The sequence below is a fragment of the Otolemur garnettii genome, unplaced genomic scaffold, assembly GCF_000181295.1.
Source record: "Otolemur garnettii isolate 467f Iridium unplaced genomic scaffold, OtoGar3 scaffold00007, whole genome shotgun sequence".
Taxonomy (NCBI): domain Eukaryota; kingdom Metazoa; phylum Chordata; class Mammalia; order Primates; family Galagidae; genus Otolemur; species Otolemur garnettii.
Window position 1 is genome coordinate 10,660,921 of NW_003852402.1, and position 21,241 is coordinate 10,682,161.

General features: G+C 54.7%; 1 protein-coding gene across 1 annotated transcript; it reads left to right on the plus strand.

The window, feature by feature from the left end:
• The first annotated feature begins 1,533 nt into the window (after nucleotides 1–1,533).
• IL2RB (interleukin 2 receptor subunit beta) lies at nucleotides 1,534–20,126 on the plus strand. The gene is made up of 10 exons (XM_023509373.1): nucleotides 1,534–1,579; nucleotides 6,855–6,969; nucleotides 7,239–7,353; nucleotides 8,288–8,369; nucleotides 10,816–10,909; nucleotides 12,554–12,702; nucleotides 13,681–13,855; nucleotides 14,627–14,747; nucleotides 17,145–17,229; nucleotides 19,200–20,126. Exons 2-10 carry the CDS (start codon nucleotides 6,888–6,890, stop codon nucleotides 19,956–19,958), a joined length of 1,662 nt encoding a protein of 553 aa, XP_023365141.1. The 5' UTR covers nucleotides 1,534–1,579; nucleotides 6,855–6,887; the 3' UTR covers nucleotides 19,959–20,126.
• Nucleotides 20,127–21,241: the final 1,115 nt, after the last annotated feature.

Sequence of the window (21,241 nt, forward strand, 5' to 3'; positions counted from 1 at the left end):
CCCATGCAGGAGACTGGCTGAACATGGCTGCTGGGTACAAGCTAGGGCCATGATTTCTGACTCTGCCTGGGGATGCCTTTTCCCCCTTACATGGCTGTGCTTTTAACGTTTTAACTGAATTCCTTTACTTGGGGGTAGGAAATACCTTCACAAGGTACAAAAGGGTCTGCAGAGAAAAGCTTTCTTCCTGCCCCTTCTTCACCTGTCTGTCTTCCCTGGGAGAACCAGCATTCCTGGCTTCTAGAGAAGCTTCTAAATACATGTATTCTCTGCTTAATAAATCTTGAGTGTTATTCTCATCATTGTGGCTGTGTTACTGTGTTTCTTACCCTCTCCTGCAGCCAGAGAGGCTTTCTCTAGGGGAGAAGGGAAGGGGGACGGGGGAAGAACTGGCTTTTATTTTGAGCCTGCTATGTGTGGTCAGGTCCTAAATTGGGAGAGGTAGGGGTCAAGCTGCTTCTCCTGGGCTCTGAGGCTGGAACTACAGGGTCCATGGGCCTGTGACACTGCACATAAATAGACTTAGCTAAAGAGCCGTTCATAACTTTCCATCCGTCAAAAAAAAAAAAAGAGAGAGAGAGAGAGAGAAGGTCAGGCATAGCAGCTCACACTTGTAATCCTAGCACTCTAGGAGGCTGAGGCAGGAGGATCACTTGAGCTCAGGAGTTCAAGACCAGCCTGAGCAAGAATGAGACCCTCTCTCTACCAAAAATAGAAAAGCTAACCAGGCTTTGTGGTGGGTGCCTATAGTCCCAGCTATTCAGGAGGCTGAGGCAAGGGAATTGTTCAAGCTCAAGAGTTTGAGGTTGCTGTGAGCTGTGATACCATGGCACTCTACCTGTGGCACAGAATGAGGCTCTGTCTAAATAAATAAAACAAAGAACCCCAAGCTGAACCTTCCATCCACTCCCTCACCTCTGCTCCCCCCCCCAAAAAAAAAGAGGGAAAAGGGTTAGGAATCATGACTTCGGAGGAAAAGGAAAGTTCTAGATTATTCAATCAGTGGCTATCAACTTGTTCTAGAAGCCCTGATAGTCGCCTCTGAATGCTGAACTGAATAAGGGGCTTCCTGCTAGGCTGAGTGAAAAGGGAATCTCTCAGAGATGGTGTGTCATGCCTGGGAGGGGGTGAGGCACGCTGGGGACTGGCCTGGGTGTTAGGGGGGTGTGACTAGGTGAAGATGTTGGTGGTGGGGAGGGGGCTGAGTGAGTGGAGTGTGGGTGGTATAGGAAGGGAGTAAGAGCTTAGGCCCTTTGGACTCCTGTGTGCAGCTAGGCCCCTGTTTGAGGACTGGGTGTGTGTATGTGTGCACCACCGCCCCCAGCGTAGGAGGCAGATCTTTATCCGGCCCCTGGGTGCTTTAGGAGTTTCAGGCTTTCTCACCTCCCCACCTCCCCAGCCTAGGCCTTGCCCCTCTTATCTTCTCTACAGGAAGTGGGCAGGCCCTGGGGTTTTAGTCTGCCGGCCCAGCAGCTACCTGGGCTAGAGCTGAGTAGGGCCCTGGGGAGATGGCCGTGGTCACAGCAGCAGAGAGGACTGGAGAGACCACACTGCCGAGGCAGCCCTATGTCTCAGACAGGTGACTTCCCCCTCCGCCCCCACCCTGCTAGGGACCCTTGCCTTTCTTCTGGCTCTTGTGGACCAGCCAGGAAGCCTGGGAGTGAAGGTCAAGGGACAACTTCCAGCTCTGACTCAATTCCCCCAGCAGTTTCTGCCTGAACTCCCATCCCCCAACCTCTAAAAGAATTCTTAGAATTCCCAGGGATGGGGTGGGCCCCCCTGTCTCTGGGTGGGAGGAATTCTGCCACCCCTCCTTCCCAGGCTACCCTTCCCCCAGGCTACCCTTTCTTCCCAGCCCGCCCTGGGGAAGGCTGGGGCTACTGTGGGACAAGAGCTTCCCTGGGGCCTGTGTACTGGGTCCCCAACCCTGAGGAGTAGAGGAGTGAGAGGAAGGGTTGGGTGTCCAGAGAGGGTGGGAGATATGGAGGAGAGAGTCGGGAGCCGTCTCCCGCTACCCTCTATGGCACAGGGCCAGGCTGGGGGCACCCCTGTACAGACCTCTCCTTATGAGGATTGTGGGTCAAAGGAGAGAGGTCCCCTTTGTGAACTGGCTTTGAGGTGAGCGTGCTGGGCAGTCTTGGGCTGGAGGCCAGAGCCTGATGTTTCAGTCTGGATTGTCCCTTCCTTGGCTATGTGACTAGACAGGTCAGCAGCGTCTCTTGGCTTTGGGGATGGGATGCCATCTCAGAGGCTGCCTGGACCTCATGCCATCTCCTCTCTCGGGACCAAGACCTCCCGCTCTTGACTCTGTAGCACCTCGAGGGTGGAGTGAGGGGCTGAGCTATTCCCAAGGGTTCTCTTGCTTCCTCCCCAGCCAGGGTCCCATACCTAGCTGGGGAGATAGATGTGCTGGAGTTGACAGCAAGAGTTGAGCCAGGCGGGGCAGTGAGGATAAGGGGAGATGGGAGATGGGACCTTTCCAGTTCAGAGGTCAAGCTGGACATACGAAGGTACTGAGCTCCTGCTTTCCCGCCCTGCCCCAGCCCCTATACCTCCCACAAACCAGCAGGGTGCTCGGACTGTACCTTACTGGATTCAAATCCCAGCTCTCTTCCTGTCCAGCCTGGGAAAGAGGCTGACCTGTGCCTCAGTCTCCTCTGATAAAGGGAATAGAACCTCCTGACCGGGGAGTCGTGAGGAGTAAATGCCTTAATATCCCTAAAGTGCTCAGGCTGGCACCGGACACAGAGAGACCTGTCACTGTCAGCCGCTTCCAGGTTGAAGTCAGATGATCCAGGTTGGAGCGTCCCTGAGCTTTGCTTCTGGCCTTGATCAAATGGGATGAGGAGACCCACCTTGCAGGGCTTTGGTGGGGACACAATGAGCCCATGGGTGTGACTGGTTTTATAGCCATGAAGGGCTGGGTGTGGTGAGAACCCAGGAGGGAGGGTGCTCTGGCTCAGAGGTCCTGGACTTCACTTGCTGACACCTGAGGCTGGGACTCTCCTTTGCTGTGTGACCCTGAGCAGGTTCCTTAACTTCCATGAGACTCAGTTTCCTATTTGCAGAGTGAGGGTACAGCCTCACCGGTTATCAGGAGCCCCCCAGCTCTGCCCTCCCCTGACTCTGCCCTCTCTGTACACCTCTGCACGCCTTTGGCTTTGGGTGGCAGGAGTGGACACTAGGTGGTGCTTTCTCCTGCCTGCTCATCTCTTTGCTGGGTCCTGTGTTTTGGCTGTAACCTTCCTTCGACTTTGTACCCCTGTGTCCCCACCCTCCTCCCCTACCCCTGTAGCTCTCTGCTAGGTCCTGTGCTTGACATGGAGTCATCCTGACGGCCAGGCCTGACCTGGGGCAACATCCTCACAAAGGATGAACAGCACCCGGGCCCCAGGGCTGGGCTTATGCGGCTGGGCATGTAAGAAGCATAGGAGGGCCTTATGGGAGTCCCCTTGTCAGGCTGTGTTCTCTGAGGTCCCAACCCTATGCCCTGTGCTACTGGATCCAAAGAAAGAGATAACCAGCCCCCACCCTAGGGAGTCACCCTCCTGTGGGGATGGCAGCCCAGGCAAAGGTGAGCCCACAGGTGCCTTTCCGGGCTCCTCCCATCCCCAGGACAAGCGCCTTCCAGGCAGCTGATGCCCTGTGGGGCTCCGACTCCTCAGGACAGGGAAGCTGCCACCCTGCCTCTGAGACCAATGTCAAGGCAGGCTGGAACAGTGTGAGAGAGCCGGCCTGGGCTGGAACCCCAGCTGTGCCACTGACTGTGTATGCGACCCTGGGTGAGTTAGTGACTTGAAGCCTCAGTTTCCACATCTGTGGGTAGTAAAAGCACCCACCCTGGGCTGCCGGGCAGATTAGATAAGCTGGTGTGTGTGAAGCACCTGGCCTGGGGCTTGGCACAGAGTAAGGGCTCAGGGCACACAGTGAGTATTGGTACTCAGTCATGAGTACCTGTCTACTGTCGCGTGAACTATAGTGGGAAGCTGTGTTTGAGGAGTGGCAGGGCAGGGCCCCTGCCCGGACTCAGGTCTGGTCTGCCTGTTATTAGCTGTATCATCTTGGGCGATGTGCTTTACCTCTTGGTGCCTCAGTTTCCTCATTGAAAATGGAGAAAAGAGTATGCCCACCTGGTTCTCTTCCTGCTGCATTCAGAGGTTTTAAATAGAGGATGGTATATAGTGACCTGTTAGTGGATGACGAAGGGGACAGCAGGGTAAAGTGGAGGTGGGCTCTAATTCCAGCTCTGTGCCGGGTTCCCTCTTTCTGGTTTTGGCAACTGTAGAACAGGGGGTTGGCTTGCTCAGAGAGCCCTTCCAGCTCTGACAATGCAAGGGTCCTTAACTCTCATTCTTGTGACACCTGTCTTGAGAGATGGCTGCAAGGCTCTCAGGCCAGGGGGCTGGCTCTGATGTCAGCCATGAGAAGGCCCAGAGCCGCCAAACAGCCCTGCTTTGTTTGCAGTACTGGAGGCCTCTGACTACATTTATTCATTCAATGGCATTGATTGAGCACCCACTGTATGCTGGGCCCTATACTCAGTCATCTGTGGAGCAAGCACGTTGCCCAGCCAAGGCCAGCCTGCTGCTGCTGTCCATAGGAAGGAACAGGGGCTCAGAGGAGGAGACTCTCACCCTCCACTGGGGAACCCAGGGAGAGTTTCATAGAGAAAGAAAAGAGGGGGAGTTTCAAATGGGCCTTGAAAGATGGCAGGAACAGGTAGGGGATAAGAAGGGAGATGGACTTGGGAGGCCACTGGCTTATATGGGCAGATGGACGTGTTGTGGGTGTGTTCACTTGGGCCATGCACCTACGCTGTGAGAACAAAGCCTGGGAGGACTGGCCCATCCAGCCTGGTCCCAGAGAAGTCTTGAAAGCAGGGATTTAGGCTTTGGTTATAGACGGGCTGCTGTAGGTTTCTTGGCAAGGGCAGGGAGCTTTGGGAAATGCAGCCAAGTGTCTGCAGAGAAGGCCATGCCATCGCCCAGGAGGGATGGCACTGGGCTGGCCTGGGAGGGTGGAGAGGAAGAGACAGCAAGTTGTCATCTGGTGTCCTGTCTTTAGGGCATCCTGGCTGCCTGGGTGTGGGGGCAAAGGGAATAGAGCAAAGACACTGGGATGATGAGAGTGAAATTGTCCCAGACCCAAGAGTCTCGTGAGAGGAGAGCTGGGCTTTCACTACCACAGGCCATCGGGGGAGGTGGAGGCTCAGGGAGGCACTGAGCTGGAGAAAGGCCTTTGGGAGCTGAGGGCTGGAGCTAGTAAGAGACTCAGAGGGAGACAGGAAGGGGAGAGAGAGCCCTGGTAGGGGAGCCGTGGGTAGGGGGAGAAGAGGGGGACAAGGCTCAGGGGGCTTGGCCACATTTGGAATCAAAGCGCAGGGGATGGGAAGGACACTCTGCCTCCTCAGCACCTCTAGACTCACCTGCTCCTCCCTCTGCCCCCCCAGCTAGGGCCACCATCGCTGCTTTCTGGAAGTCTCTTCTCATCTCCCAGCCTCCCCAGCCCATTCTCCTGACAGAGGTCCCAGGTCCCATTATCTTCCCCAGTGACCAATTGTTCACTTTCCCTATCCCCTTCCCCTGCAGAGGGGAGGCAGTTGCACTTGACTGCTCGGTTTCCAGCAGACAGGTCAGTGGCTGAGCAGGTGTTTCCATGGCGTGGCTAGAAGACCACTGAGAATAGTCTCTGGCGGAGACATCACTAGTCACTTGGCCTCCCTGAAGCCCACTTGGCGGGAGAATAGTGCCTTCACTGAAGTGGGGAGGTGGTGGACCCTGCCACCAGGGGCGTTGGTGGCAGACATTCTTGACTATAGCAGATCTTGGAAAATAGGGACAGGATAATAACTGGGCTGAGGGTTATAAAAACACCCTCCAGGGCCTGTGTTTAATAGACCCAGGGAATCCTTCTCAGCCTCATTCTGTGAGGGCTGGGTTAGGAATTTCATAGGCCCACATTACAAACACTCCATCTTGAACATGGGCGCCCTCTGACCTCCAGAGGCACCGGGGTCCCCTTCCTTCTAGGCAGTAAGCTTCCAGAGCCACCCAAAGTACTTCAGTGTTGAAGCCAGAGCTCCCAACTGCTTTGCAGCACAGCTTTCCAAGTTCACATCTTGTTACCTTCAAATAATTCCTTCCACTTTTTCAAGAGAGTGTGATGAGCAGAGAGAGAGGGCAGCCTAGGAGGAGCTGTCTGGAAGGCCCTCCGGCCGGCTGCCTTCAGCTCTGTCCGTATTTATTCGGTCATCTGTTCATTCAGTATTTTGTTGTTGTTGCATGCTTCCCATGTGCCAGACACCGTTCTAGGAATGTGTGTGACGAGAGAGAACAGACGGATAAATAAACAAATAGCGCTGTGATGAAAAAATAAAAGTATTGTTTAGAAGTGGTAACAAAGGGTAGCTTTTCTTTTCTTTCTTTCTTTTGAGACAGAGTCCCACTCTGTCACTCAGGCTAGAGTGCTGTGGTATCAGCTTAGTTCACTGCAAACTCAAATTCCTGGGGCCAAGTGATCCTCCTGCCTCAGCTTTCTGAGTAGCTGGGACTACAGGCACCCACCATGACAGCCTGCTGATTTTTCTATTTTTAGTGGAGATGGGGTCTCACTCTTGCTCAGGCTGGTCTAGAACTCCTGAGCGCAGGCAATCCACCTGCCTCAGCCTCCCAGAGTGCAAGGATTCCAGGTGTGAGCCACTGCGCCCCACCAAAGGGTGCCTCTTTAATAGTCTCATTCAGGAAGACCTCCATAGAGAGGTGACATTTGAGTAGAAACTTGAAGGAAGGGAGTGTAGGGCAGTGGGGCAGTGGAGTGTGTACTCACCTGTGCGCTCTCCATGCCTCCTTCCCCAGGGCTCCCTTCCCCAGCTCCACCCTGTGGCTGTGATGGCGGACCCTGCCCTGTCCAGGTATCTGTCCCTCCTCCTCCTGTCCCTGGCTATCTGTTGGACGTCTGCAGCAGTGAAAGGTGAGGACCCTGGCATCTGGACAGCTGTGCTTTCCCTTGGCAGAAGAGGCCAAGCTTTGTACAATCCCTTCAAAGGCCCTGCTTGGCAGGTCCCTGAGCAGGGCAAGAGGCAGGAGAGGAGGGGAGGGCAACGGGGCCAGAACTCAGGCATCCACCTCCTGCCTCGTCCTCTTGCAGATAAGGGATGCCAGGAGCAGGGGTAATGGGCATGTTATGGAGGGCCGGGGGGCACCCCGCAGCCAGCCACTAACACCTCACTTTGCCTGCAGACACTTCCCAGCTCACGTGCTTCTACAACTCGAGAGCCAACATCTCCTGCACCTGGAGCCCAGATGGGGGTCTGCAGGGCACATCCTGTGAAATCCAAGCCAAGTCCATCCAACGGTGAGTGTGGTCCGCGGCCACACTGCAGAATCTTAGGACAGTAGGATCTCGCCGTCACTGACTCTTAGACCCAAGCAATCCTAAATACTAGACCCCAAGGATCTGACGTATGGAACCTTGAACTAAGGGGACCCACCGACTTGTAGAATCACAGGAGTTGGAGACCACATCTAGAACTGAGCCATTGTTTTAAGGAATATGGGAGTCAGATATTTAGACTCTTGGACCTGGGTGGGGCCCAGACTGCAGTGGGGATGAGCTGGACAAGGTGGTTTGGGGACACTGGGCTGTAAGCCTGGTACACCAAGGCTGGACTCCACTCTGTAGAGACAGGGAAGAAAAGGGCTCCTTGGCTTTTTGAGTGAGCTGAGAGTTTGAGAGACCCACAGGCAACTGTGGGGATAGGGGTCTGGGTGGTGTTTGGGGCACTGGGTGTTGCAAGGAACTGGTGTGGCTCTGGGGAGGATCTGTACCCAAGCAGGTTGGTGGGAGGAAAGGAGAAGGGCCCCTCCACCAGGCAGGCTCTCTGGGGTATGGGGGGAGCAGGGATGGAGGGAAAGGGCAGAGGTGGGTCTGGGCCCTTGGCTGGGTGCTAACTGCATGGGCTCCCAAGGCCAAATTAAGGGCTTGTCTTCACTTGAAGCCGTGGAGCTTTAGGGCAAGTGTGGAAGACTTTAGGGCAGGGAGCATCACAGGCCTTGAACTGGGTTGTGTTTCTAGATCATTCTGGCTGCCCCAAGGCCAGGCTGGGATGACGGAGGGCGTACTGCAGAGCAGGTGGAGGCTTGCCATAGAGACACCCCCACCCCAGCCCAGCCTTGCTGCCTGGGCCACCTTAAAGCAGAAAGGGCCCCTGAGGACTGGTCCCTTAGGACCAGCTCTATGGGTCCCTCCTTTTCTTCTCAAGAGTTTTTTTTTTTTTTTGCCTTGAAAGGTCGGAGAGAACATCATCCTGTAATCTGCTCCAAGAGACACAGACATCCTGGGCCTGTAACTTGATCTTTGGAGAACCAGAAGTAAGTAGCCCTTCAGGGAGGGAGGAACAGCGGCGTCCTACCAGCACCAGGCTGCATCTCTGGGTGGGCTGGATGCCAGGGGAAAAGCTAGGGCCCTGAAGTCCTTCCTATAGCAGCTGCCTGGGGTTAAGAGGTGGAGAGAGGCTGAGGCAGTGCCTGTGGGTGCCAGTTTGGGCCTGACCTCTGGGCAAGGGATCCTGTTGTGAGGCACTCGCCATTCTGCCTCTGCCTCCAATGTCACCCCCATGCTTTGTGGGTCCTGAGACACCATATATGCCTTGTCAGGTAGGGGGAACACCCGGGAACAATGACAGCCCCCACACCTGACTCTTCCCGAGGTCTTGGAGGGCAGGGCAGTGTGGGGTTAAGAGTGGAGATCATGGACATTCCAGCCCTGGTTCCGCTTTATGCCTGTGATGCTGGGCAAACCCTGCCGGTTTCTCCTTCTGCAAAGTGGGAAAAATAATAGTGCCTACTTTCCTGGGTCATTCTGAGGGCTAAAGGACTTAAAATGCCATCTAGAACAGAGCCTGCCATTGGCGCTGTTGTCACTGGGTCCCCACAACCCTGCAGGTGGGCACAGAACTGCCTCCTTCTTACCTGTGAAGAAACTGAGGCCCAGAGAGGTGTGACCCTTGGTCAAGTTTACACAGCCAGGGAGTAGCAGAGCTGGGACTGAACCCAGGCCTGTGGCCCAGCCTCAGTTTTTCACCAGTGCACTAGGCTGCCTCTTGCAGGGTACATGGTCATGTCTACATGGATGTGCATCAAATTACTGTCATCAAACCCTCCTGGGCAGCAGCAGGGATGCTCAGACCTTTTCCAACCATCATCAAGTTATGTGTATTCTCAAAGGGTAGGAGAATGGGAAGATGGGGACACACAGCGTAGCTGATGGAAGCAAGGCCACTAGAAGCAGGCTGTGCCATCCAGGAAGCTTTGCGGGTGGCCTAGCTTCCCATCCTGGCTCTACTATCTTCTGGCTGTGTGACCTCAGGCAAGTCCCTAGGCCTCTCTGTGCTTCAGTTTCCTCGGATAGAGGCTGAGAGTAGTAATGGGGCCCATGCCTGTTGGGGTTGAGAGGGTTAAATGAGACAATGTCAAGGCATTATTGGCAACAGCTTTACAACAATAGTAATAATAATGATAATACTATTGTTCTCTGGGGAAGCCTGGTCAGAGTGGCAGCTGTGAGAAGGTTGGGGCAGGGTCCTTTGGGTGGAGAGGGAGGACTATTTCCTGGCTGAGCAGTTCAAGAAACTCTGATGATCAAGTTCAAGGTGTACTCATAGTAGGTCTTATGTAGGTCAGAGAGATGGTACCCAGGGTGCTGGACCTGAAACCACCACTTGGAGCCCAGATCCTATCCAGGGCCTGCTCTAGAGCTGCCCCCTGAAAACAGGGTCGCCACCGGCACAGTGGGAGGCTGCCCCGAGCTGCTCACTCTGCAGCCCTTGGTCAGGAATGACAGGCCTGTTGCTCTGTGGGGCTGTAGACGTGAATGGCCCAGGTTCAAACTGGTCCTGCTGACCAGTGAGTGACATTGGGCAATCCCTTGACCAGCCTGAGCCCTGGGCTTCTCACCCCACTGTGGGATGGACTGCTGTGTTCATCAGCGAAATTAGTGGTACCTGAGCGAGGACTGGCCCCAGGACACACCCAATACCTGGGCATTTCCTTCCAGAAAATCAGGTGTGAGGGTGGGGAGAGCTGAGGAGAAGAGCCTTTCACACTTGAGGATATTAAAGAGTACAGTTCCAGACCTGCACCTTTGGGGGGCTCACCTGCTTACATCCCTCTAGGGATGGGAACTTCCTTCCTCCCAAGGCAGCTCCCTTCACTTTATTTATTTATTTATTTATTTATGACAGAGTCACACTTTGTCACCCTTGGTAGAGTGCTGTGGCATCACAGCTCATAGCAATCTCCAGCTCTTGGGCTTAAGCAATTCTTTTGCCTCAGCCTTCCAAGTAGCTGAGACTACAGGTGCCCACCTCAATGCCTGGGTACTGTTTTGCTGCAGTTGTCATTGTTGTTTGGCAGGCCCAGGCTGGATTTGAACCTGCCAGCTCCAGTGTATGTGGATGGCACCCTAGCCGCTGAGCTACAGGCGCCAAGCCTCCCTTCACTTTAGATCAGGATTGGTGAAATAGTATGGCTCATGGGCCAAATCCTGCCCACTGTCTGTGTTTATAAATAAAGTTTTATTGCAACACAGCCACACTATTCATTTACATGTTGTCTGTGGCTGCTTCATACTACAATGATGGGATTGAGTGGCTGTGACAGAGGACACATGGCCTGCAAATAGTCACTATTTACAGAGAACATTTGCTGTCCTTGCATTGTATGGTGGTGGCATGTAGGGGCTCTTGTCCTTCCCTGTCCTCACCAGTGGCTGCCCCCAGCTGCTGGCAGCTTCATCCTTGCCCTCCTGTCCCTGCAGTCTCAGAAGCTGACCTCATCTGACATCGTTAACCTGAAGGTGATATGCCATGAAAGGATGGTGATGAGCAAGGACTTCAAGCCCTTTGATAACCGTGAGTGAGGAAGTCAGGGTGGGCTGGGGCAGGGCTGCCTTTGCCTCTGGGATCCTCTGTGCTCTGGTCTCTCTCTCTACCAACTTCCATACTCACATCTGATCAGCTCACTGCCCGCTTCCCTGGGGATGAAGTCTTGGCTTCTTACCCTGGAATTCAAGGCCACTTAGACTCCAGCCCTGGCCCCCGTACCTGGCACTCCTCTTCTTCCCATCCAGCTCCCCACATTCACCTTGCCTATCCATGCCTTGGAGCCCTTTCACATACTGGTCCCACTGCCTGAAAGGTTCTTTTCACCTGGAAAGTTCTCACCCTTCAAGGCTCAGTGAAGAGTCATCTCTTCTAGGAGACCTTCCTAGACCACCCCAGATCTTTGTACCTCTTCTTTCAGGGAATTCAAGTCCTAGGTTGTCACTTTCTGATTGTAGGTCTATCTCCTTCACTGGGTTGTGAGCTCTTGAAGGCAGAGTGTCTGCCATCCATGGGTTTCCTTTCTGAGCAAACAACACTAGATCTGATCAGGAAAATGCTCTAGGAAGGTTTGTTGAATGACTGAGTGCCTCCCCCCACCTTTGGATCTTAGGGGACATCTCTAGGCTAGGGAAGAGGCAGGAGAGAAAGTGAGATCCAGGCAGGGTTCTAAATGTAGCCTGCCTCAACTGGACGTGATCTGACTGCTAGGCCATTTAACATATCTGAGCCTCAGTTTCCTCATTTGCTGAATAGGGATAATTGGAGTCACCTACTGCACAGGCTTGTTGTAAGGCATCTCTGAGCCCAGGCTCAGAAACTGCTTAGTGTGTAGTCAGTACTCATACACATTCACTTACTATTTGTGTGGCTTTACAGAGCCTCAGAATTAGAGAGACTTGGATCAATTTACCTTCAGAATCATAAAGTGTTATAATCATCACATTTAAAATAAAAGTCATGGGCAGCACCTGTGGCTCAGTGGGTAGGGTGCTGGCCCCATATACTGAGGGTGGCGCGTTCAAACCCAGCCCCGGCCAAATTGCAACAAAAAAATAGCCGAGCATTGTGGTGGGTGCCTGTAGTCCTAGCTACTCAGGAGGCTGAGGCAAGAGAATCACCTGAGCCCAGGAGTTGGAGGTTGCATGAACTGTATGACGCCTCTCTACTGAGGGCAATAAAGTGAGACTCTGTCTCTACAAAAATAAAAAAATAAAAATAAATAAAAGAAAAGTCACAATCCATATAAAACTCTTAGGTCAATTCTAAGTTCAGAGGAAGGCTGCTCTAATTCATTCATTCAGCAGATACTAGATCAAGTACCAGGTAATGTTCCAGGCACCAACACAGGGCAGACGGCAACGTCTCTGTCCTCATTGAGCTCACAGTCTGGTGGGGGAGACAAAAAAATAAATCCAAACCATGTGTTTTAATATGTCAGGTGGTGAAAAGTGCTGAGAAGAAAAATAAAACAGGCGAGGGGTTTAGAGAGTGTTGAGTGGGCAGGGAGGTCTCTTCTGAACAGATGAGGTTTGAGCAGAGCCCTGGATGAAAAGGGGGAGTGGGCCCTGAGGCGGGGGGTACGTGGGTAGAGCACACGGGAGAAGGAAGGGCAGGTGCCAACGTGGAGGTGGATCATTGTGAACCGGTCACCTCTCCCTTCTTCTGTCCCAGTTCGCCTGATGGCTCCAGCGTCTCTCAAAGTCGTCCGTGTGGGGACCCACAGTTGCAACATAACCTGGGCCATCTCCCAGATCTCCCACTACATTGAAAGCAAGTTGGAATTTGAGGTCCGGACACGGTCTCCAGACGCCAGCTGGGAGGTGAGTATGTGGCACAGTCCTCACCTGCCCTGATTCTTCCTTCTTGTGCTGGCCTGGGTCCTGTCCTGTCTTGTCCATCCTCATCTCAGAGAGGCACGTCAGCCCCAGGTGGACAGTGGGTGCTGAGTCTGCCCTGCTCTTTCTGTACTGCTCTCCACATGCCCCCTGCTAACCCTGGGGATCCAGCTGGTGGCAGATTCCAGGCTGACACCGGGGGCAACTTCCTTTCTGGGAAGCTACCCCTCCCCACTTCCCATCCAGTGTGCTCCACGTTCATGGGCGTCCATTGCTAATTCATTCACTTACTCATTCCTTTATTCGCTCCATGGTTCATGCAAGAGGGACTTGCTGAGCACCTACTATGTGCTACATGATAGGGAGGGAGTGGAGGGTGAGACTGACAAGCATCCTACTCTTGGGAAACTCACACTTGGGGTCACGCAGCAGCAGACACATCCACAGGAGACTGTGGGATGCTGATAAGTTCCATCAAGAGTATGAGATGGGATAAGGTATTCGAGAGTGACCAGGCCAGGCTACTTCAGACTCGGGGGCAGGCGAGCCAGGGGAGGCTTCTCTGAAATCAGGGCATCAAGAAGGAGCTGACTCTGCAAAGATCTAGGGAGGGCTTTCCAAACAGAGAGCCCAGGCACTGCAAAGGCTGCAGGCTTGCGAGGTGGCACCAGCTCAGACCTGGGGTCAGGAGGGGAGGACAGAAGGCGAGGGGTCCAGAATAGTTCCAGAGCTGGAACCAGCTGATCGGCAGACAGCTTGGGATGTGGGGAATGAGTGAGGGGGGAAGGGTTCAGGACAACCCCAGGGGTCAGGGAGAATTGGGTAGGAAGGAAGGAGGGGGTGTGGCCAGTGCAGAGTGTAGATCAATGGGGGTGCTGCTTTGCTTAGCCACCCAGACTGGCCATTGGAGGTGAGGAGGGCAGTGGGGACCTACCTGCCCTGACAGCCCTGTCTCTACCCCAGGAGGCCCCCCTGCTGGCCCTTAAGCAGAAGCAGCAGTGGATCTGCCTCGAGACACTCACCCCAGACACCCACTATGAGCTTCAGGTGCGGGTCAGGCGCCAGCCAGATGACCAGCACCAGGTGGAGCTGTGGAGCCCCTGGAGCCAGCCTGTGGATTTTAGGACAAAGCCTGCAGGTACTAGTGAGCAGCATGGGTGGGGAGGGGCTTGTGCAGGAGTGGGTGCCCTGGGTGTGACTCTGTGACTCGGGAGCCACTGGGGTGGGGGAAGCGTTACCCTGTCCCTCCCTTCTGGAGAGTGCACCTCCATCCTCTCTCTTTAGTTCCTGGGACCTTGCAGAGGCCCCCTTTACAGATGGGAACAGGGGCTCAGTGAGGGGATAGGACTTGCCCATGGCCTCGTGAGTTACGGGAGTTGGGCAGAAAGGCTCTTTTCACTTTTTTCCACCCTGAAACCTCAAACTCCTGGTTTCTGCCAGGGCTGGGGGTGGCTGCTTTCGCCTCTCAGCCTCATCTGTGAAATGGGTACCGTGACACCAGGGCAGGGCTGCTGTGATGAAGACATGATGCAGCAGATGTGCTGGGTGGCCTGTCCCTCGTCACACTGCAGTTTGAGTCCCAGCTCAAGCGAGCCCTGGGGTTCTCTATGTGGTGCACAGAGGAAGAGGCATGGCTGGGTGAAGCCCAGGCTGCCAGGTGGGCCACTGGAATTGTCTGCAGCCTGAAGAGCTATTAGAATGCCACTGTTCATGTCATTTTAGCATCAAATCTGGCTTCCCAGAGAACCCAGGCAGAACCTAAGCAGAACCCAGGCACACACCTGTCTGGCAGGGCTCTGATAACGGGCAGGGCATGGCTCCAGGCTGGGGCACAGGGTGCTGAGTGACCCGGGATGAGGGGGGACACTTCTCTAACTCTCTCCTTGCTCCTCCTCCCACCCCTGGGCAGCCCCCGGGAAGGAGACCCCGCCCTTCCCTTGGATCCGCCACATCATTGGGAGCCTCATCAGTACCATGTGCTTCATCGTCTTAGTCTGCTTGCTGGTCAACTGCAAGGCCATCGGGCCCTGGTAAGAGAGTTCTTTCCTCCTTCCCAGCTTGCGTCTCTACCCAGCACCTGTCCTCTGCCATGGAACCAGCCATAGGGGAGTGGGTGGGGGAGCCCCCAGGGCCCTGGGTTGAGCACTACCCTCAGAACTCAGGGGTGTGCCCATGTACACATCAGCTGTCTTTGTCTATGGTTCCTCATGGGTCCATCTAGGTCTGGACATTCATTCATTCATTCCTTTATTTTCTGAGTGCCAGCCCCGTGCCAGGCATAGCATACAGTGCTGGGAACACAGAGGCAAGCCATAGGCATGTGGAGGGCACAGCCCAGTGGGGAAGGGCAGATACTTATTTATTAAGCACACTTGTCTGTAGAGGCAAGGCTGTGATTAGGCTGTGAAGGACAGCACCAGTGTCCTGTTGTCCCTCAGTATCCACAGGGCCTGGGTGGGTTCCAGGACCGCCTGAGGATACCAAAAGCCAGTGAGTCCCTGACACAAAATGGTGTAGTATTTGCACATACCCAATGCACATCCTTCCATACACTTCAAATCATCTCTAGTTTGTTTATAACACCTAATCCAATGTAAATGCTATATAAATAGTTGTTATACTGTAGTTTTCAAATTTGTAAAAATATTTTATTGTTGTATTGCTATTTTGGTTTTTTTATTTTCTGAGTTCAGTGGAACCTCTGACCACCTCCCTACATTGACCACCTCCTTAAGTTGACCTAATTTTCGTAGAATGGACATGCACCACATGTACACATCAGTACAGCGGGCCTAGTGACCACCTCTGTGTGTTGACCCATTTGTTACAGTCCCTTGGGTGGTCAACTTACAGAGGTTCTCCTGTATTTTCCATCTAAGGTGGGTTGAATCCATGGATGCATACTCACAGATATGGAGAACTGACTGGATTAGAAGCAGACAACAGGGAGAGGAGCCTTAGATTGGGGGTGCCCAAGGGTACTTTTCCTGAGGAAGTGATGATTTTCTTGAAATATGAAGGAAGAGCTCACCAGGTGGGGTGGAGGGGACAGTGTGGACACCCCAGGCAGGGGAACAGAATGCGCAAAGGGCCTGGGCATAAAGGAGGGAGGAACATTCCAGGAGCAGAATGCCGGAGGCTGGTGTGGCCAGAGACCAGAAGGCGTTGTGGGATAGACATGTGGGCAGCAGTCAGGCTTTCCGGGGCCTCAAGGCCGTGGTGAGACTTGGAGCTGTGTGCGAGGCAGCCATGGGGGGCTTTCCACAGGAGTGGGATGTGGTCGGCTTTGTTGGCTGTAGCTCGAGCTGTCCTGTGGAGAGTGGGTGAGGAAGTAACGCCTGTACCCAGGGGACACTGGTTCTCTCAGGAGGGGAGACAGCCCTTTACAGTTTGGAAAGTGGGCCCACTTGTATCATCTCCCTTGACTCCACAGCACTGGGAAGGCAGTGAGTCAGGGGCTGCCATTCCCTTTAACTGGTGCCAGGATGGGCGATGGGCCAGAGGAGTCGGCTGACCTGTCCAAGGTCAACTCCTTGAGAGCAAGGACTAGCCAATACTAGTGAGGCTGGGCCAGGAGTGCAACTCTTCTGCCCCGGTCCTGGTGTGGGGTTGTGAGCAATACTCAGAGCCCTGTTTTCCCCTTTTCTTCCAAGAAGACAGGCATTTCTCTATCCACTCACAGCGTCCCCCAGCGCCATGCAGGCCTTCAAGGGAGCCTGTCTGAATGCTCCTGTTCCCAGACAGGGAGAGAGATTCTGTCACCTGCAACACTGTCATCCTCGCTCCCTGTCACTCCCCTGTTTAACGCTCTTCAGAGGCTGCCCCCTGCACCTGAAATATACCCAATAATATACTCATTATTTGGAACAAATCAGAAAATGGTATCCCTGTCTTTAGGCAGATGCATATAGCTCCTGGGCACCCAACATGGCACTCACCATCTGTACCCCAGAAAGCCAAATGACCTTGAGCAGTGCACAACCTAAACCACCATCCACGGCTGTTATAACTAGGTCTTTCTGCTACTTCCCACCTCCTGCTTCACGCTGCTCCAGCCATCCCTGGCTGCTCTAGCTGTGTGGTCCCCCTGTACGCTGCTTCACACACTGATCCCCACCTCCTGGTCTTATGCAGCCCTCTGCTCTCTGTCTCAGCAGAATGAGTGATAATGCGGCACCCTGGCTTTCTGTCTGTCTTCCCAGCAGAATGTCAACTCCTTGAGAGCAAGGACCTTCTCTATTGGCCATTCTTGCGTCCAGTGCCCAGCACAGCACCCTCCCGTAGTGGCACTCGACCAATATTGGCTGCGTAAACGTGTGAAATGTGCCATGGCTCGATGCCCTGCCCTCAGAGCTGTGGGGATGACAGCAGGGTCCTGTGGCCCGTCCTGTTCTCATCCTCCTCCTTCTCTCCTCTCCCTTGTTCAGGCTGAAGAAGTTTCTGAAGTGTCACATCCCAGACCCCTCGGAGTTCTTTTCCCAGCTGAGCTCAGAGCATGGAGGAGATTTCCAGGTAGGAGGCGAGGGCTGGAGGACAGCAGTGGCAGCAGTGGGACTGGAGTGGGAGGTGGTGTGTGAGTAGGCAGTTTTGCACTTTGTGAGAGGAGACAAAACGCTGAAGCAGCTTCGTGGATGGCCTGGGCCCTTTCCCCAGCTCTGGAAGCTTCTACCTGAACCAGACTGCCTGGCAGCTAATCCCAGTTCCACTATTTTCTGGCTCTCTGACTTCAGGGGTTATAGAACTCTCTGTGCCTCAGTTGCCTCATCTATAAATGGGGAGGAAAACTGCTATTACCTGTGTTTCCCTGGGAGCTTTGCCTGGCACATACTAAGAGCTCAAGGGACCCTTGCTGGAACCACGCACCAGTCTGCTGACCCAGCAGGGCTGCCTGTGCAGACGGGTTCTGGAGGGTCAGTGCTTCCCTAACCTCTGCCCAAAATTCCAGGGCACAGATACTAACAAGTTCTCTAGCCACTTCAAGTCACGCAACACTGATTCATTTGAAAGGTGCAGGCGCCTGGAGTAGTAACACTCCAAGCTCCACTTTGAGTTACTGTCTCCCCTCCCCCAGCCCACACCTGCTCCAGGCAGGAAGCATTAAGAGGGAAGGGCAGGGCAGTGGGGGGCTGCTTCTACCACCCTGACCCCACTCTAGGCTCCTAAGATTGAGAGAGAGCAGAGGGATGTCAGGAGCAGAGGGGCTGGAAGGCCATGCCAGGACAGAGGCATCAGGTGCCAACTTTGCAATTCCCCAACGGGACTAATCAGTGGCCCCTTCAAGAATTCTTTGGAAAATTCCTAAGACTAAGGATCTCTTCCTGGTAGTACTCTTGATATGGGGGGAGGTATATACTTAAAATCCTTCTATTAGCGATGAAGGCAGTGAGGTCCCCATCAATAATGGTATCCAAGCAAGCCTTGGCTGACCATGTGCTGGAAACCTGGCAGAAGGGATTCTGTCACTGGAACTAGTTGGAAGCTGGACCAGGTACATCATCAGATGTCTTCTATGGGCCTAGTCCAATTTGAGGTGGGGATGGGGTCCTTTCTGCAGAGCCAGAAGCCATTCCATCTCTCTAAGAGGTCATCCTGGGTCTAGATGCTTGCCCCAAGCCTGGTGTGAGGAGGGTGTCCCAGGGAAGCCCTGGGAGGCTCCATGTGTCTGGGGCTTGAAGCTGGCCTAGAGAGGGCCATCTTCTTGCACCTGGGACCCCAGTTCCAAGGCCATAGAGCCTGCCACCCTGACCAAGGGACGCAAGTGTGTGCGTGCTAGTGTGAGAGTGTGGTGAATGGGCCCCAGTTTCTCCTGGGCCCCAGTCCAGGCCCTGTGGGCAGAAGCTCAAGCCCAGGAAGTGGCTGACCACATGCAGCCCTGAGGGAGTCCAGTGAGCCCCTGGGCACCAGCGCTGGCCACAGACCTGGCCTCTCCCTATTCTTTCTGCATGCTCTGCCTGCCATCAGGTGGTGCCCTCTGCCCCCTGCTCCAGTATTGCAACCATGCTTCCCCTCTCTCCCTAGCTGGCTAGCAGTCCTTCTGCCATCATCCGTGTGCCCTTTCTGTCTCTTTCTTGGCCCATTCTTTTGTATCATGACTCCTACTTTGGGATGGGGAGGCAGATTTCAGGGAGCTGTGTGTGCATGTGTGTGTGAGACAGCGGCTTAGACCCAGGAACTCACCCTGGACAGGGAACCAGGGTGTTTCTCTGCCGGTCCACCAATTTTTCTGAAATACACTTACTGGGCCCTGATCAGAGAGCCAGCAGGCCTGGTCCTCATGCTGAGGGGCCACAGACTCACACAGTCACTCTTAGACCATTCCTGGCCATGTTCTCTGAGCTGGCAACAGGTGCGTGGAGGGTACAGTCAGGGAGGGCTTCCTGGAGGGGGAAGCTCTGGGCTAATTGCTGGAGGAGGAAGAGGAGTTAGAAATTTTGTTGAATATGAAGGGGATCCCCTCTAACCCCTGGCCTTTATCCCTGCAGAAGTGGCTCTCGTCACCCTTCCCCTCATCCTCCTTCAGCCCTGGCGGCCCAGCGCCTGAGATCTCCCCACTGGAAGTGCTGGAGAGGGACACCAAGGCTGCCCAGCTGCTGCTGCTGCAGCAGGAGAAGATGGCCTCGCCCTCACCCTCCACCAGTGGCCACTCGCTCACCAGCTGCTTCACCAACCAGGGCTACTTCTTCTTCCACCTCCCGGATGCCTTGGAGATCGAGGCCTGCCAGGTGTACTTTACTTATGATCCTTGCACAGAGGAGGAACCCGAGGACGCTGGGCCTGGGGTGCCCACAGGGCCTCCCCTCCCGCCCCTGCATCCTTGGTCAGGGGATGGTGATGCCTACTGTACCTTCCCTCCTGGGGAGGACCTGCTGCTCTTCTCCCCCAGTCTCCTCAGTGGTCCCAGACCCCCAAATACTGCCCTCGGGGGCAGTGGGGCTAATGAAGAGAGGCCGCCCCCCTCCCTGCAGGCGGGAGCCCCTGGACACTGGGATCTTCAGCCCCCGAGGCTTCCTACCCCAAGAGCTCCTGACCTGGTGGATTTCCAATCCTCTCCGGAGCTGGCGCTGGGAGAGGCTGGGGAGGAGGTCCTTGCTCCTGGCCCTGGAGAGGGGGCAAGTTTCCCCTGGGCCAGCCCTCCTGGGGAAGGCCAGGGCAGGGCCCTTATCTCTTCCCTGAGCCCCATCACTGATGCTTACCTGTCCCTCCAAGAACTCCAGGATCAGGACCCCGCTCACTTGGTGTAGACAGATGGCCAAGGGTGGGAGGCAGGAAACTGCCTGCTGCTACCCCAGGCCTGAAGGGGGCCCAATTGAGGTCTCTGTTCTCAAGACTTGTCCATTGCTGAGGGAACTTGGTGTCCAGCTCCCTCCTGGACATCTCCACCCAGATGGCCCTCCAGCCCTGCACACTTGGCCTATCTACTTCCAAACAACTGCTGCTCTCTGGTCCTGCTGCCCAAGCCAGGAATTGTGGGGTGGGGGTTGCGATGAAGTTGACACCCCAATTCCCCCTTTAATCTCCAAGTCCCCTGTACTTTGTCTTTGGGGCCTTGATCCGCCAGCCCCGTGTTGATGTGCAGACCTGGGCCCTTGTGGCTCCCCAGGGGTCTTTGCCTTGATCTCTTCCCTGGGTTCCCTGCTCCAGCCTCACCCTATCCCCCCACGCTGCACAGGGCAGCCAGAGTACGCTTTCCACAACACAAACATGGCCTGCTCTCCCCTGTTCAGAGCCCTGTCATGGCTCCCCACCACCCTCAGCGTCACTTCTTGGTTTGGTACTTGCCTCTCCAGCATCATGGCAGCAGGCTGGGACATACCTTTCTGGAACCCTCACAACAGTCCACCTGAGCCACCTGGAGCTCCCTCGTGCTCCCACACTTTTGCTTGTGCTGTTCCCTAGGCCTCGTGTGCCCTGTCCCTTATCTAGGTGATCAGCTTCCTTTATCCTCAGGTGCCAGTTCTGCTTCCCTTGGAGGGGAGCGCTGCCCAAACTTCTGGTGTCAGTACTAGAAGGAGGAACTCCCAGGGCCCCAGGGTGGCTGGAGAGAAAGGCCCTGTCACGTGTCCCCTGGGATCTCTAGGACCTCAGAATGCTTGTCTGCTGCATCCTTAAGGTTGTGACTCAAGTATGGACATAAATCTCCCATCAAGTGGACACCTGCTGGAGCTTTTCCACAGTGGCCTCACAGACTCATAAAGGAAGTTGCTGAAAAGCAAACGCTGGAGTCCGAGCAGCCCAGGCAGCAGCCCCTCCCAGTGGCGGGTTCTGATGCTGCCAAGGGGAACCCATGCTTGGGCCCCTCCCGCTGCATCCTCCACAGAAGGGTCTCCTCTGCAGCCCAGGGGCTGGCACAGTGGCCTCCAGGAGGGCAGTTCCACTGGGCAGCACCGTATAGTATTCCTTGGATGAATTAATGAACTCTCTGGCACCACATTTCCTGGGCTTGCTGCCCTGGGCTGCCTTCATGGAGAGACAGAGCTGCTGCATGCCTGGTTCTGCAACAGGCTCATCTCCTTACCTTGTAGTT